At 37.8% G+C, this 17,566-nt stretch overlaps 1 protein-coding gene across 1 annotated transcript in view; it reads left to right on the forward strand.

Annotated features, from left to right (window-relative positions):
* Positions 1-2,806: 2,806 nt before the first annotated feature.
* Positions 2,807-17,566, forward strand: part of MEP1A (meprin A subunit alpha) — a 37,708-nt gene continuing 22,948 nt past the window's right edge. The window contains exons 1-6 of the mRNA XM_038553336.1: positions 2,807-2,906; positions 2,993-3,017; positions 3,105-3,155; positions 8,222-8,262; positions 8,774-8,849; positions 16,230-16,347. Of these exons, the coding sequence (XP_038409264.1) occupies positions 2,838-2,906; positions 2,993-3,017; positions 3,105-3,155; positions 8,222-8,262; positions 8,774-8,849; positions 16,230-16,347 (380 nt within the window). The 5' untranslated portion in view covers positions 2,807-2,837. The remainder of the gene's footprint in view (positions 2,907-2,992; positions 3,018-3,104; positions 3,156-8,221; positions 8,263-8,773; positions 8,850-16,229; positions 16,348-17,566) is intronic.

A 17,566-nucleotide genomic window follows, 5' to 3' on the forward strand; every position in this document is an offset into this window, starting at 1 on the left:
CTCCCTTCTACTCAGAGCCAATTATTCTGGTAAAGCTGATGTCTATCAAGTCCCTCCCCACCCATCTTTTAATCATTAAGGATTCTATTTGCTGACATAAGCCATCTTAGCTGTTGGGCAAGTTCACGTTCCTTCGGAGAACACCGGTGGCTTCCCTGGCTGGAGAGCGTGGCAGGTGGCAGGTGGCAGGTGGCAGGTGGCTCTCTACTCCTCTTCGAACCTCACGGCCCACGGCGGGAGGGAAGGCAGGCGGCCGCGGATCCCCTCCCGGCGGAGGCTGGCCCCGGAGTCCCGCCTGCTGTTTCACAGCTCGGGAGGCCCCACGTTCGGCCTCGGGAAATGCTCTTCCGACAGGACGTGCTCTTCTGACCACAGGCTGACCCATCTGGCCACGCAGTAGGTCCCAGTAGGCAGGACCTGGACCTTGAAGATTGCTCGGATACCCCCCCTGCGTGCACAAGTCGGAGAGTATGGAAACGCACGCAGTAGTACCTGCTGGGGCCGGCCGAGTCTGCAGTGCACACCTCTCCTCAGCACTGCATTCAGGGACATGATGCTGGCAGCTTGAAAGTGACCAAGGTGGGGGCATTTACACCCCGGAAGTCCGCAAACACTGCACATACAGGCTTGTTGAACATTGATCTGCATGATTGAATATGCCCCATTTTTTCTTCCAGTATGAATACATTTTTCTAGTTCTTGACAATTACAAAATTACAAAAAAATTACAATTACAAAAAAAAAAGAAAAAAGAAAAAAAACCCCACACCATAACAAATAGGTTATATGGTACTTTGTGTACATATGTGTGTGTTTTTTTTTCTGTACATACCTGGAAGTATACCTTTTATTCTTAAATTTTTTTTTGTTTTTGTATATTTTTTTATTGGAGTTCTATTTGCCAACATATAGCATAACGCCCAGTGCTCATCCCATCAAGTGCCCTCCTCAGTGCCCGTCACCCAGTCACCCCAACCCCCGCCCACCTCCTCTCCACCACCCCTTGTTCGTTTCCCAGAGTTAGGAGTCTCTCATGTTTTGTCTCCCTCTCTGATATTTCCCACTCATTTTCTCTCCTTTCCCCTATAATCCCTTTCACTATTTTTTTATATTCCCCGAATGAATGAAACCATATAATGTTTGTCCTTCTCTGATTGACTTACTTCACTCAGCATAATATCCTCCAGTTCCAACCATGTTGAAGCAAATGGTGGGTATTCGTTGTTTCTAAAGGCTGAGTAATATTCCATTGCATATATAGAAGAGGTGGACTTTTTAACTTATAAGCTATGCACATTTCAACTTATTAGACAGCATCAGGTTGCTGGTCTACCAGCAGTGTGTAAAATTTCCTATTTTCTCACATTCTTGTATGACCAGCCTTCTTCATTAAGCCAATCTGAGCTTGAGGCGACATTTCATTGTTACTGGAACTGATATTTTTCTGATTGTGAGGTTAAAAATCTTTTTATATGTTTTTTATTGGCCTTTTGGGTTTTTTTTGTGAATTCTGTGTTCATATTTTTTTGCCCATTTTTCTCTTAGACCATCTTTTTCTCTTTTTAAATTTCATATTAATTTGTAGGAATTCCTTTATATATCCTGGATAACTTACTCTTCCTCAACTATATGCAGTATGAATATTTTCTTCCATTTGTGGCTTTTAACTATGCTGTTGTGTCTTTTGTCATGAAAAGTTTAAATTTTGATAGATTTACTATGATTTATATGTTTTTTTCTTGTTTAAGCAATCTTTTCTGACCTCAAAGTTAAAAGCATTTTCCTATATTTTTTCAAAGTTTAGATTTTGTATATACATCTTTAATCCACTCAGTTTTGTGTGGGGTGTGTGTGTTTGTGTGTGTGTGTGTGTGTGTATGAACAGTGTATGTGTGAGAGTTAAATTTTTTTCTCATATGAAAATGCTGTTGTCTTGTCCCCACATTATTATTGAAAGACCAAAGTTTCCCTATGGATTTTTTGGTTCCTATCATATGTGAAATTCCCATATATGCTTTCATCTGTTTTGATAGTTCTGTTCTGTAGACTACTTGTTCTTTCTTTTTGGGCAATATCACACTGTCTACCATAACTTTATAAAAATCCTTAATATTCTATTAGGGCACTTCCTTTCTCCTTGTTCTTTCTTTTCAGTTTTCTTATATGTTATTGGAAGTTTACTTTTTTCATGTGAATTTTAGAAACAGGCTATCTGTTTGTCAAGTTTCACAAAAAACCTAAGATATTTGTTGGAATAATATGATATTCCAATAATAAGATATTTGTTGGAATAATATTTATAGACTAATGTCAAAAAATTACCATCTTTGTTACCTGAAGTCTTCCCATTTGTGAATATTTTGTATGTATAAATAAATATATGTGTGTATGTATGTGTATAGATAGTTTTTACGTCCTTTGATAATTGCTTTAAAATATTTCCATAAAATTGTTATTGATTATTTACTGGATTTAAGTACTTTATGGTTATTTTATAGATTATTTTTATTTCTATTGTGAAGTGGAACTTTTATCTGTTATATGAACAAATTTTGTTCATGTAGAGGAATATTCTATGCTGGTGCATAGAAATGTTACTGATTTTTATATGGTCATCGCAGTATTAACCTTTTCAAACCTGTCCCTGATCTGGGGAGCTTGAGATTTTATGTTAAACTTGATATCTGTCCTTAAAAGGGTTAATGACATTTTCTTTGGTTACTTTTTTAATGCCATGATACATATGTGAGGGTCAAAGTTTCTAAGATGACAGCCAGAGCAAGGTCCAAAAAGTATTTATTGCAAGTTGTCTTTGCTCAGTCTGTTCATTCGCAACAATGGTTTGGACTAGATCTACTTGTGTTGTCTCTTTCATCTTGTTTTTTGCCCACATAGCAGCTGTATCAGTAAGTAGAGTTCTGCTTTCTTGGGTATTTAGAAATGTTAATTCTAGTTTATGTTAACAATTTTCTGTATATTTATTTTCTTTCAGATTAAGCATATTTCTAAAGGAAATGGTAAGAATTGATTGAAATGCATAGAGTGTTTCTGAAGTTTCTTTTATTCAGCAAGATAAGTAACTATTTCTTTCCTACTTTTAACAGTATATGCTGAAGATTTTGATGAACAAAAGGATATTTCAGCAATCAATTTAGGTGGGTTCAATTTCTGTACTATTAATGCTCTGAAATAATTTTAAATCTTGTGCTACAATTGCTTTATAGCAATTATGATAGGGTATTGGGTAACCTTAGGAGAGAAATATCTATTGGTGCTTCATTTGAATTTGCAGTTTCTGAAAAATGGAAATGTGGGAAGAGAATAATGGTTAGACCTAATTTTCTAGAGGAACTAGTGAATGCCTCATGGATCTAGAAATACATAACATGACTTTGGTTTACAAAAACTTCAGGTTTTTTGTATTTATTTATTTTTTAAATGAAAGAAAAGTAGATGATTACTCTGCTTGCAACATACACATGTGTATATGTATGTATGTATACATGTGTAGTATATGCCTAGGGTTATATTTAGTAGGGGGAAAACCCCAGCCCCTCTACTGGTGTATCATATTCATTAGCAGCTGTTTGCTCGGGAGTTAGGGATGAGTGTAAAGGTGTTTCCATTTCAACACTTGTCTATAAACATTTTTCTTGAAGAACTCCATCAGTCTGGTCCATTACTGAGAGGAGAGAGAAGCTGGGGTTATCATCTCTTTTCTCTCTCTTACTCTGCTTCTAAAATGAGGAGAAGCCTTTACATTCTGGATATCTTTGGTTAGGTTTGGCAAGAAACAGAGATATTTATGATCTTAAACACCTTGTGGTTTACAAAAGCTTTATCACCAGTTGCATTTATAATTGAGGTTATATGTCAAAAGCCACAGTAAAGGGGATGCCTGGGTGGCTCAGTGGTTGAGCATCTGTCTTTGACTCAGGTTGTGATCCCAGGGTCCAGGGATCAAGTCCCACAATGGGCTCCCAGTAGGGTGCCTGCTTCTCTCTCTGCCTACATCTCTGCCTCTCTCTCTCTCTTCATTTCTCATGAATAAATAAATAAAATCTTAAAAAAAAAAACTGTAGTAGAGTAAGTGCTGTTACCATTTTGTAGGAAGATGACAAGGAAGTTTCTTGTGGTTGAGATAGTGATTGGGCTCATCTCCAGGTCTTCTGATTCAGCTCAGTGTGATTTGAAGACTACAAAACTCAAGAAAACCATACCTAAGGGATGAATTTCTGTGGCTTTGTCCCACTTACAGGGAAGGCAGGCTCATTGATATATAATTGGAAAAGCATGAAACAATTTTAAAGAAATAGTTTGTGATCAGGTAAATTGGTGAATGGGCCCCAAGACTTCAGAGCCAGGGATCAGATTCTCTCTCTTTAGTGCCAGGCAATCAAGGTGTATGGACTTGGGAGGATTTGCTGTAGTTTATACAGAGTTGGGACTAGAATTAGAGTTTTATTGATCTTGCCCTGATTTCTCCAGACCAAATAATTCTTTTACCTGAGAGCCACTCTTTATGCTTCTTCTTCACCAACCCTTCTGAGCTGTGCCTCCAATGAAGAAATCTTACCATGTGGATTTTTTTTTCTTTCCAACCCTGCTGCCAGAATTATTAAGGTTGCCCATACAGCCAGATCCTACATCACAAAAACTGTTTGGGAAAAATCGCAGAAAGGGAATTGTCCTCTTTTTGTCTTCTCTTTATGCTTCACATTTTAACCTTCTACCCCAGCATTTGTTGCCATCAGTGTTTTCATTTCAGTAAAAGCAATTCCCTCTTCTAGATCAGAGGCTCAGAGCCTCTGATTCTTATCTTTCTCTCAATGTACTTACCATCTATCAGCAAATGAAATTGGGTTTTCCATCAAATTGTATCACGGGTTGTGACTTAGCACTTTCTCTTTTCCTGCCCCGGCCTAAGCCATCTGGTCTGGCCAGGTTCTTGCAGCCTCTCAACTGCCCTTGCCTTCCTGCCCTCCCCCTGCATAGGCTATTCCTCAGAGTAGAAAGAGGTCTCCTCTGGAAGGATTCAGGCAATGTGTGGGACGCCTGGGTGGCTCAACAATTGAGCATCTGCCTTTGGCTCAGGTAGTGATCCCGAGGTCCCTGGATCGAGTCCCACATCAGGCTCCCTGCATGGAGCCTACTTCTCCCTCTGCCTGTGTCTCTTCCTCTCTCTCTCTCTCTCTGTATCTCTCATGAGTAAATGAATAAAATCTTAAAAAAAAAAAAAAAAAAAGGATTCAGGCCATGTCACTTCTCTTATCCACTCTCTCAGTCTTCCGACATTGGCCAGTGATGATTGACATCTCGTCCAACATAGAACACACGCCCTAGAACCTTGATTCCCAAGGTGTATTCCACAGGCAGTATCACCTATACCACCTAAGAGTTCTCTAGAAATGCAGCATCTTTGGTCTATCTGAGACCTACAGAAGCAGCACCTCCATGTGGATGGATCCCAGCAGATTCCCTGCAAATTAAAGTTTGAGATGAACTGACCCTGGCCAGCCATCTGATCTTACTTTTTTACTGCTCTCTCCCCTACTTACTTGGATTCTCCAGCCACCCTGACCCCCTAGCTATTCCTCTACAGAGGTGATTCTCAGTGCGTGGTTCCTCCCAACCAGCAGCATCAGTATCACCGGAAAACTTGTCAGAAGTGAAAATTCTTGGGCTCTGCCCTAGACTTGCTGACTGAGAAACTCTCAAGAGATTTTCATGCTGAAATTTAGAAAGTTGCTCTAAGACATCAAGGTTTTCTTATATCATTTCTCTCTCTCTCTCTTTAAAGATTTTATTTATTTATTTGAGAGGGGGGAGAGAGAGAACACAGAAGGAGAGGGAGAAGCAGACTCCTTACTGAGCAGAGAGCCCAACTCAGGGCTCGATCCCAGGACCCTGAGATCATGACTCGAACTGAGGGCAGATGCTTAACTGACTGAGCCACCCAAGTGCCCCCTGCCTCATTTCTATTTGCTTTTGCTCTTGCCATCAATACTCTTCTTTTATCTCCCACTCCATCAGATTTCTGCTTCAATGCCACCTCCTCAGAGAGGCCATCCTAAACCACCCTTTATAAAATATCAACCCTCCCACCCTTCACCACTTTTCTCCCCTATTTTTTTATTGCTCTTTTCACTGTCTGCTACTCAACATTTATTTGTCTTTCCTCCGTCTCCAGTCAAGAATGTCACCTCCTTCAGGGCTTCGTTTTGTGCTGGCTTTGGTAGCACATATACTAAAACTTGAGGGCTTTGTTTTATTCTCTGCTACGTCCCTAGCATGTAGAACAAAGTCTTGCACACAATAGGTGCTTAATAAGTCTATGCTGCCCGAGCAGATTGGTCAATGAATCTCCTGAGGCTTATTTTTTTTTTTCATTTTTATTTTTTAGAGAGAGAGTGCATGTGTACTCTAGGATGCAAGCAAGGAGATGATGGGTGGGGGAGGGGGCAGGGAAGGGGCAAGGACAGGGAAGGGGGCAGGCAGAGGGAGAGAGAGAGAGAGAAAAAGGGAGAGAGAGGGAGAGAGAATCTTAAGCAGGCTCCATGGAGTCTGACAGGGTGCTTGATTCCAGGATCCTGAGATGATGACCTGAGCAGAAATCCAGAGTCAGATGCCCAATTGAGCCACCCAGGTGCCCCTCTTGAACCTTATTTTTAATGGATATCTGTTTCTTTGGGAAGTGCTCCCGGATCCCCCATTGCTGCACTCTCTTACCCCTGCAGGACCCCATCTATGCTGACCAACCTAGGGGCCAGGGTCTGAAAGAGCTTGTTCCTATCACTCTAGAGGAGCCCAGCTGTCATCTCCATCCCTAATCCAGACCAATGTCAGAAAATGCAGGTGTTTGTTCATGACAAGCCTAAGCCAGAGTGTGAATAGACCAGCACATACTCCACCTCGTGAAAAGTAAATTCAAAACCTGGGTCCTATTTCCCATAGGGTAGTGATATAGATGCTGTTTTTGTTTAATTTTGCTGTTATCATATGCAGAAGTTAGGTTTATGGAGGTTAAGAAATATGTGCATGAGGAAAGAAATCATTGTGCTTTATTTCATCATTAGCAAGTGAAACCATGACTCCTCTTAATACCTAAAACCCTGGTGGTGTCATTTACCATGAATGAGCCATCAGCTTTGCCAAATGGGACCTCTGTGACCGTATGAGGCTATGATGATAACTCTCTAGCTTGATTTCCCAGCTGTAAATCAGGGGCTATTCTCAGAATGAAATACAATCCACTGACCCTGTTTGGAGTACTTTGTGTTTTACAGGGTGGGCTGTTTGTCAAACATGAGGGTTGTTATAAGAAAAGACATTCTTGGGATCCCTGGGTGGCGCAGCGGTTTGGCGCCTGCCTTTGGCCCAGGGCACGATCCTGGAGACCCGGGATCGATTCCCACGTCGGGCTTCCGGTGCATGGAGCCTGCTTCTCCCTCTGCCTGTGTCTCTGCCTCTCTCTCTCTCTGTGACTATCATAAATGAATAAAAATTAAAAAAAAAAGAAAAAAAAAAAAGAAAAGACATTCTTTCAAATCCTCATAAATTTTTCCCACCAGGATCTTCCCTTTTAAGAATCCTATTTGCAAAAACACAATGAGGCCAGAATCAAGGAATACCATAATGGAGAAAGTTTATTATGCTAAGCTCCTGACAGCAGATATTTGCAGATACAGACTGAATGGATCAATACCTAGTTGCCTGATCTTTATTGTAAGAGCATCATCTTGACCTTGGCTTTTTATTTTTGTCATGGGACAGAGCAAAACCAAGTCATTTACCTAGGTTCACGAGGAAGGATAGAACAATAGCAGAAAGGACTTTGGATAGGAAGTCAGGAGTTCTTAAGCCCACTCAACTGCTGACCACCTAATGCATTACTTCCTGTCTCAAGGCTCCCTTGTGCCCCCTGAAGTCCGAAGAGGTTTGGAGTCAATGATCAAAAAGATCGCTTCTAACTCATTTCTTACTTTTAAGATTCTTGGACAAGGTTTCTTGTTCCAAAATGAAGACAAAGGATGTGATAATACACAATATTGATGGGCTATTTACATTTACTCAATTAGAGGGAATTTTGAATTGCTTCCAAAGACTTTGATAAAAGACTAACAATGCAAGATTTATAATGGAAAAGATTAATTTTATTATGTGAGATGCCTTTCAGTAATGCTCGTTCAAATATTTCTTCTTCTTTTTAATCTGCCTCTAGCTGCAGGCTTGGACCTCTTTCAAGGGGACATCCTCCTGCAGGTGAGTATCTTCCAAAGACACAATAGCATTCCTCAGGACTGGCTGTTTTTTTATTACTAGGAGCCTCTGCTGTGTCCAACCCTGGGCTGGGCACTGTGGAGAACATGTAAGAATCTAATCTATCATCTATACCCACAAGAGTTTCCACTGTCGCTGATGATGACAAAAACAGATGAAAAATTAACAAATGGTACAAAGAATCTGTAATTATCACATTACTTGTTCACCCAACTTTCCTAGTAAGTGAAGACTGAGAAGGAAATGCACCAATATGTTTAAAATGGCTATCTCAGTTTTTAGAAGTTGAAGATCTTCTAAATTTAGTTCTTAATAATTTCTCTGCAGTTTCCAAATTGTCTATAATGAATTAGTATTGCTTTTGTAATCAGAATACAAACACTCTCGTTTGAATCGTATGATAGGTTGTTTGTGGTATGAAAGTTCAGCAGAGGAGGAGGCCAGGGGGCCTCAAGAATTCACCTTCCCAGTCTTCTTTGCCTTGTTTCCACAGAACTCCAGAAATGGCCTGAGAGATCCTGAAGCCAGGTGGAAGTTCCCCATTCCTTACATTCTGGCTGACAATCTGGGTAATGTTAATTGTTTTAATTAGAAGCTTTGGGTTTTACTCTTCTCTCCCCTGCTTCTCCTATTCATCAGCTTCGAATTGGGAGTGACACCAATGCATCTGAGGGTTGCCAAGCCCTCATGATTCTTTATCCTGTGAGATGAAAGGCATAACATTATATTGACCCAGTGCTACTTAACCAGTCTGAGATACAGTTCATTGAATGATAATTTTAAAAATTACAGAGTATCAAACAATAATTGTAAAAGTGCAGAACACATTAACATGTTAATGAAACCAAAAAGCACCCTGAAGAATAAAAGTACAGAAATATAATTTGGCTTCACAACCATGAAAAAATTTTCGCTTTCAAGACTAGTTTAGCTGAATCTAAATATATTTTCAGCATACTGATTTCTTCCCCTTTTGTTATGAGACAAACATTCTGAACTTTTGAGAAAGAGAAAAATCTGTATTTCATATGTTCAGAGTCCTTGTTCCTCAGTATTAATAATTTCAATCCTCTCTCGGGATAAAGGGCGGGTTAAGTTATAGTTCACTCACTGTTGGAAATAATACTCAGGGGAAATAAGTAAATATTTGAAGCCATGGTGGACCCTGGCTGACCCCAAGCAGGTGACTGACAGCTGAGCAGCCAGGATGATGCAATGCTTACAAGGCTTATACCACATGGATGGAGGTAGATCAAAGGAGAGGGGGAGCCGGGACAAGCTTGCTCAATCTTAACAGACCCTAGATTGCTCCCACTCTCAGGAGATAGAGCTTATGTTTCCCTATTTTCCACCACTGTCATCAGTGCTGATCCCTTTTCTGGAGGAGAGTGAGATATAAACAAATGCTGTTGTTCTCAGTGATTGTTTGGAAATTTGAGGTTTTATTCCTCCCAGTGTTTGGTGGCACACCTTCAAATTCACAGAGCACTCATATTTATTGGAATGCGATTGGAGAAACATCAGCTTTCCAGAGGGGTATATTTTCCCCATTGCAATTTTTCTTCCTGTCTATTGCACCTGCACTATCCTCCCTTCCATCATACATAGACACACTCATTGAATCACCAATATGTGCTGGACATGGTGCCTTCATCAAATATTTGATTTAAGCTTCACCAGGCCTCTGTGCGGTGTTAAGTCAGTGCCTCTCAGACTTTTATGTACATAAGGCTCTGCTGAGGATTTTGTGGAATTGCAGAGTAGGTCGGGGGGTGGGGTCTCAGATTCTGCACCACCCCCCAGGTGATGCTGGTGCTTTTGGGCTGCTGGCCATAGCTTGAGTAGCAAGGTCTCTTTAGCTGCAGGTTGGTGACAGATTAAGAGAGTAAGATGGAAGACAGGTGGCCTGAAATAAGGTAGCAGCAGTAGTGGCTCTTAAGTACCCCACATGAGAATCACTTTTAGTGTAAAAAAAAAAATTAGATGCCTAGGCCTATACCATTGCAAAAAGCAAACATCCTAGAATTTCATATTTGTATACAATTCTTTTATTAAAGTTAGATTTACACAGAGTAAAATACACAAATCAGTGTAAAAGCCAATGACTTTTGATAAATGCATAAACTTATGTAACCCATTCTCCCATCACTCCAGAAATTTCCCATGTGCTTGTACAGCCAATCTCTACCCACCTCTTCAAGACACTACCATTCTAATCACCTTTCCCTATAGATTGTTTTACCTGATTTATAGATAAATGGAATCATTTAGCATGTACTCTTTTGTATCTGGCTACTTTTGCTTAACATAGTTTTGAAGTTTTTCCATATTGTTGCAGGTCAGTAGTTCATTTTTTTTTTTTTTTTTACAACTCAGTAATGTTCCTCAGTAATATGGCAATTTTTTAAAGATTTTATTTATTGATTCATGGGAGACACAGAGAGAAAGGCAGTGACATAGGCAGAGAGAGAAGCAGGCTTCCTGCAGGGAGCCTGATGCAGGACTCGATCCCAGGATCCCGGGATCACGACCTGAGCCAAAGGCACTCAACCACTAAGCCACCCAGGTGCCCCATTAATATGGCAATTGTTTATCCATTTTTCAATTGATGGACATTAAGTTGTGTCAAGTTTGAGCTCTTACGAAGAAAGATGGTATGATCATTCTTGTACAAGTCTGCATGGATAAATAAATATATATGTTTATATATATTTTTGTCTTGAGCAAATTTCTAGAAATAGAATTGCTTGATCATATGACAAATATATGTTTAACTTTAATAAAAAATGCCAAGCAGTTTTCAAAACTCGCTGCACCATTTTTCATTCTCACTAGCAATGTAGCTGTGTCCCACTTGCTCTACATTTTCAATAACATTGGTGGTGTTAATGTTTCTTAATTGCAGCCATTCTACTGGTTGCAAAATGGAATCTCACTGTGATTTTAATTTGCATTTCCTAATGACTAATGATATTTCCCACATTGCCATGTGTCATTGACCATTTTTGTATGTTTTTTTATGAATGATCTGTTCTACTCTTATTATGCTTTTTTTATCATATTATTTGTCTCTTCATTATCTGTAGAAGAATTTCATATATTATGGACGAAGTCTTGTCAGAGATAGATAGATATCTCGAAAATTTTTTCCTAGTCTGTGACTTTCTTTTTTTGTTTATTTTTAAAGCAGTGTATTGATTTATTAATCTTTTCAAAGAAGCAACTTTTGACTTAATTTTTTCTACCTTCTCTGCTTTCCATTTCATTGCTTTTTGCTTATCTTTATTATTTCCTTTCTTCTACTTAATTCCAGTTTAATTTGCTCTTCTTTTTTTATATTAAAGGTTGAAATTTATATCATTGACTTTAAACCTTCACTTTTCTAATGAAATATAATTCTATAATATGACACCTAAAGCTATACATTTTATTTGAAGCTCTACTTTAAGTGTTTTCCACAAATTTTGATATGGTTGTATCTTTATTCAAGTTCAGATATGTTCTAATTTCAATTGTAATTTTTAAAAATCCATGGATCAGTTAGAAGTGTGTTTTTAAATTTACAAATGTCTATAGCACTTCCAGATATTCTGTTACTGATTCCTAGTTTAATTTTGTTAAGGTCAGAGAACATACTGATCTTTTTGAAATTTACTGAGGCATATTTTGTGGCCTATCTTTGTGACTATTCCATGTGTACTGGAAAAGAACTTACATTTGGCTGATTTGGGCTGTGTTATTTTATCAATGTCAAATAGGTCAAGGTGGTTGGTTGTGTTGCTCAAATATTTTTATCTGCATGGAGTTTTGGACTATTGTTTTATCTGCTACTGAGAGAAAGGTGCTAAACTCTTTAACTATAATTGAGTGTTTGCATATATCTTCTTTTAGCATTTTCTTGAAACTCTTCCTTTGGGCAAGCACATTGTTATATCGTCTAGCTAAATTGACTCATCATTTGAGGAAATTTCTCTTGGTAATTTTATAGTAATCCTCTTTATTTTGGAATCTAATTCCAAAATTTAAATATAGCTACACCAGCTTTTTAAAACTTACTGTTTTCACTGTGTATCTTTTTCAGGTTTTCACCCTTAACCTATCAATGTCTTTCAGAGTGTCTTTTCTTCAGACAATATATATTTGAGTCTCACTTTTTTTTTATCAAATATATCAACTTCTGAATTTCAATTGGAATATTTGGTCTATTTACATTTAATGTAATTATTGATATAAATTGATTTAGAAGTATCGGTTATTATTTGTCTCCTAGTTTTTATTTTATTCTTCTTTTCCTGCCTTCTTTTGGTTAATTCTAACAATTTAATATTTCATTTGGCTCTTGTAGTGGCTTTTTAGCTCAACCCTTTTGTCTTATTTTGTGAGGCTTTGTCACAGGAATTACACAATTTGTAGCCTTCACATGTAACAGTATACTTAGACTTAACAGTGTGCATTTTGCATAAAATGTAAGCATTTTACAACAGTATCATTCCATTTATACCCCTTCCTTTCATGTATTGTTGGCTTATATATATTTTCAACCACATATTTTTATTTATTTGTTTATTTATTTATTTATTTATTTATTTATTTATTTATTTTTTAAAGATTTTATTTATTCATTCATGAGAGACACACACAGAGAGAGAGGCTGAGACACAGGCAGAGGGAGAAGCAGGCTCCATGCAGGGAGCCCGACGCGGGACTCGATCCCGAGTCTCTAGGATCACGCCCTGGGCTGAAGGCGGCGCTAAACCGCTGAGCCACCGGGGGCTGCCCAACCACATATTTTTATAAACCTCATAATACAGTGTTAACATTTTTTGCCCTTTAATCAGTTGTCTCAGAGTAATTAATGAAGAAAAGTAGTCTTTGTATTTGCTTTTATACTTGCAATTTCTGGTGGTGGTCATTCCTCCTGGAGATCTGAGTTCCTATCTGGTTTCTTTTCTCTTCAGCCTAAAGAACTTCCTCTACCATCTTTTTTTTTTTTTAAGTAGGCTCCATAACCAATGTGGGGCCCAATATGGGGCTTGAACTCTCAACCCTGAGATCAAGACCCACGCTAGATCAAAAGGTCAATGCTTAACTGACTGAGTCACCCAGGCACCCCTTCCTTTAACATTTCTTGTTAAAAAAAAACAAAAAACAAATTCTCTTCTTTCTCCAAAATAATCTGTTTACTGTCTTCATTTTGAAGGGCATTTTTTTTTTACTGGAAATAGAATTTAATTTAATAGGTTTTTATTCTTCTTTAAAGTTGTAATTATCGTCTTTTTCTTTTCCCCATTTTGTTATGAAAAATCTTAAATATATGAAAAGCTGAAAGAATTGTGCAGTGAACACTCATATACTCATCACCTACATTATACAAACAGCATTCTGCTATATTTGCTTTATCTTATTAATCCATCCTGTCCATCCTCCTATCCATCTATAGATGCATTCAATTTCTGATACATTTCAAAGTAAATTGCAGGGACAGTATGCTTTACTCCAAACACTGCGGCATGTGTATCTTTAACTAAAGTCTAATATTTGTTTATGGTTCTTTTTTCTGTAACTGTACATAGAGTAAAATGGATGGAGTCTTAAGTGTACAGTTCAATGAATTTTAAAATATTTATGAATCTTGTAACTTATACATTACACTTATACAATGTAAAAATATTCATGCAACTCCTATTAAGATATGGAGCACTTTTATTATCCCAGAAAATTCTCTCATGTTCTTTCACAGTTATTCTTATCCTTTCAGAAATAACATTTTGTTGTTGTTTTATTTTTTTAAAAAGATTTTATTTATTTATTCACGAGAGACACACACAGAGAGAGAAAGAAACAAAGACACAGGCAGAGGGAGAAGCAGGCTCCATGCAGGGAGCCTGACGTGGGACTCGATCCCGGGTCTCCAGGATCACACCCTGGACCGAAGGCGGTGCTAAACCGCTGAGCCACCCAGGCTGCCTTTGTTGTGTTAATCATAGATGAGTTTGCCTGTTCTAGAATTTCATGCAAACAGAATCATAGTTTATGCTTTTTTCAATTACTCAGTAAAATGTTTTTGAGATTCACGAATGTTGTTGTATGCATCAATAACTTTTCCTTTTTATTATTGAGTGGCATTCCATTGTATGAATACAGTATATGACAGCTTTTTCAACCAATCTCCTGTTGATAGACACCTGGGTTGATTCTATGCTTGAGTTTTTATGAATAACTTACTATGAACATTCTTGTACATGCCTGTTTTGAATATATGGTTTTATATTCATGTCTCCTGTGTAAATATCTAAAGTGAAATTGCTGGGTTATAATACAGATGTAGGTTTAGTGTTGGATCTCTTTTAAAGTACTTGTACCATTTTACAGACTTCGACAAACAATGAATGAATGTTCATTTACTCTACATCCTTGCCAAAATTCATTGTTGTTATTCTTTTTAATTCTAGCCATGCCGGTGAACATATAATGGCAATTAATTGTGGTTTTAGTCTACTTATTGCTGTTTTACTTTCTTTTTATTTACTTATTGGTCATTTGTATGTCTTCCTTTGTGAATATCTGTTTAGATAGTTTGCCCATTAAAAAAATTAGTTATTTGTCTCTTCTACTTTGAGTTGTAGGAGTCCTTTATATATTCTAGATACAAGTCTTTTGTCAGATATGTATTTTGCAAATACAGTTACATTGTCTCTGGAGTATTTTCCTAACTTTTGTGGAAACTTAGCTGTCTTGGGTACAAATGTTTATATTATAAATGTTACTAAGAATAGATAAAATTTCATGAAAATCTTTCAGTAGGTTTAGTGCATACTCTTGTTGTTGTTATCTATGTTATTTCCACAAGTAATTTATTGATTATTCCACTGATTATTTATTTAATGACATTAATATAATCTTATGACATCTGAGCTGTGGAATCTCCAACTCGGTAGTTTATTAAATGAAATAAGGGCCAGGAAAACATAAGGTAAGTACTTTGTAAAGTGCTAAGAATTATAAACTCTGAGAGAATGCACAAAATCAAATTTACAACAAATACAACTTTATATAACCGAGCTTAATTTTTAACTTAGAGCTCTACTTTCAAGGAGTTGATGGGAGAGAAAAAAGAAAACACACATACTAAGTAAAATATAATCTCTATTCCTCTGGAGTATCTTTCCTCCCCACCTCATGCTTGTCTTACACAATGCCAGGGTGTGTGTATGTGCGGTGAAAGGAAAAACATTTGATCATTGGTCACTGGTCCTAACCTACAGGTCACTAATAAGCCCCTACTGTTCTGGCCTCTTCAGATTCATTAGGCTTCTGCTGCTTTTGTTCCAAGTTTGGGTTATAAAAATATTTTCCAAGGCTGTTTCCAGTGCTACCTGTTTAGTCTTGTCATCTTTCCACATGTCTTGCAGGGAAGCAGGTTAACATCACATGTGCTTCTTATGCTTCCAGAACCCATAAACCTTTCTAAACTCTGCTCTCTTCCTCCAGCAAGAGGGGGTATCTTATTAGACTGGGGTTAGCACCATTCTTATTGCTTCTCTCCAAGTGCTTTATTTACATAGAAGACAGAAATGAGTTGCAATCATTTCTGTCTTCTGCTCTGCAGTGTGACTCTCCTGAGGCAGTGTACTCAGGATCTTCACTTGAATGAGGAAAGGGGGAGAGAGGAAATGAGGTAGTTTGTTTATAATTTTGTCCAACTACACATACAGGTATATTCTTATCATGTAGGTCTATTTACATTATGCATTTAAAGTTTGCACTTAATGTTTATGTACCCGACTAGTTTTGTAGTTTTAGTTTCCAAGGAATCTACTTACTACCGAAAAATGTAGACCATAGACCTCTGTGAATTTCATGTGGTGGCAAGATCTTCTCTAAACTATGTTATGTGTATTATCTAAGATCTAAGTAATGCTCATTGATATTTTTACTGGTTTCTGCAGGGCTGAATGCCAAAGGAGCCATTCTTTATGCTTTTGAAATGTTCCGCCTCAGGTCCTGTGTGGATTTCAAGCCCTATGAAGGAGAGAGCTCATATATCATATTTCAAAAGTTTGATGGGTAAGTATGAAATTTTACAGAGTATGTAATCATGCATTCTTTTGTTTATAAAACTGATACATGTCTTTCTTTATTTTTGATACATGTCTTTCAAAAGAAGAAACTAGGAAGAAACTAAAAGCAAAATCACATCTTTCTCAGTGAATTTTAAAATTCAATAACATTTTTAATGCCCTAGATGGAGAAGGAGTTGCTTAGACACCTCTGGGCCTAAGGAGATTTATTTCGATTCTTTTCCTGGGTTTAGGTCATGATTTAAATTACAGTACTTTTTCTAAACTCAGTTGTATTAAAATATAAATTATAAACCCCTTTTTATGGTATTCCTTTAAATTATGCTACTCTGTTGGCTGGATTTCTTTGAGAAGTTCTAGATGTAGTTTGTAGTTATTTATTTCCCAGGAAAAATAAATGGTATATCAAGAAAAAGTTTCTCTCTTTCAGTGGCATTTATGTCAATCAACCTGGGCTAGATGAGGCTGGAAAGCCAAGCTAACATCTGCCTTTGATTGCATGTTTGTGTCTTTAAGGCCCAACTGGAGACATTCCTCCTGCTGCTCCCAGATTGCCTCTAGGTGTTGCCTGGATTTGGTTGTCTAGTTCTGCTAGTGTTTTTGTTAATTATGGATGGATAACAGAGATGAGGAAGGAAGTTAACACCTGCTTTTGCCCCTTAAGAAAAAAAAATGCAAAATATAGTAGAAAAAAAATAAAATTGTGATGACCACTTAGATACCAGTTAAGTACCTTACTTACTTGAGTAGTTGCTCTCTTGGCTCAGGCTTTTATTAAAACGCAAATTTATGTACACCTAGTATGTGCCGGGAAGTATGTTAGTCTCTAGATACAAAGAAGCATAAGACACAGTCTTAGTTCTCATAAGGTTTAGAGTTGGCAATTGGGGATAGTGGAGAGACAACAAGGAAATAGTTAGATATGCTATGAGGAGTGCTCTGAGCCACAAGAAGACATAGAGACAGAGGAGAAAGAGGGACAAAATGGGGTATGGGAAGGGAGGGAGACCCAGAGAGAAAGGGGAAAGGAAGAAGAAGGAAGAGAAGAGAGACAGAAGAACAAAAGCAAACACAAACACGAATCTGGCGTGCCTGGAGAACTCACTAAGTTCTGAGTGTCTGAAGCTTTGCATGTAAGGGGCAGAGTGGTGGGCCATGGAGCCAGGACCATAAACAAGAACCTGTTCAGAGATAAACCATATATG

Source organism: Canis lupus, chromosome 12 (genome assembly GCF_011100685.1).
Source record: "Canis lupus familiaris isolate Mischka breed German Shepherd chromosome 12, alternate assembly UU_Cfam_GSD_1.0, whole genome shotgun sequence".
Lineage (NCBI taxonomy): Eukaryota > Metazoa > Chordata > Mammalia > Carnivora > Canidae > Canis > Canis lupus.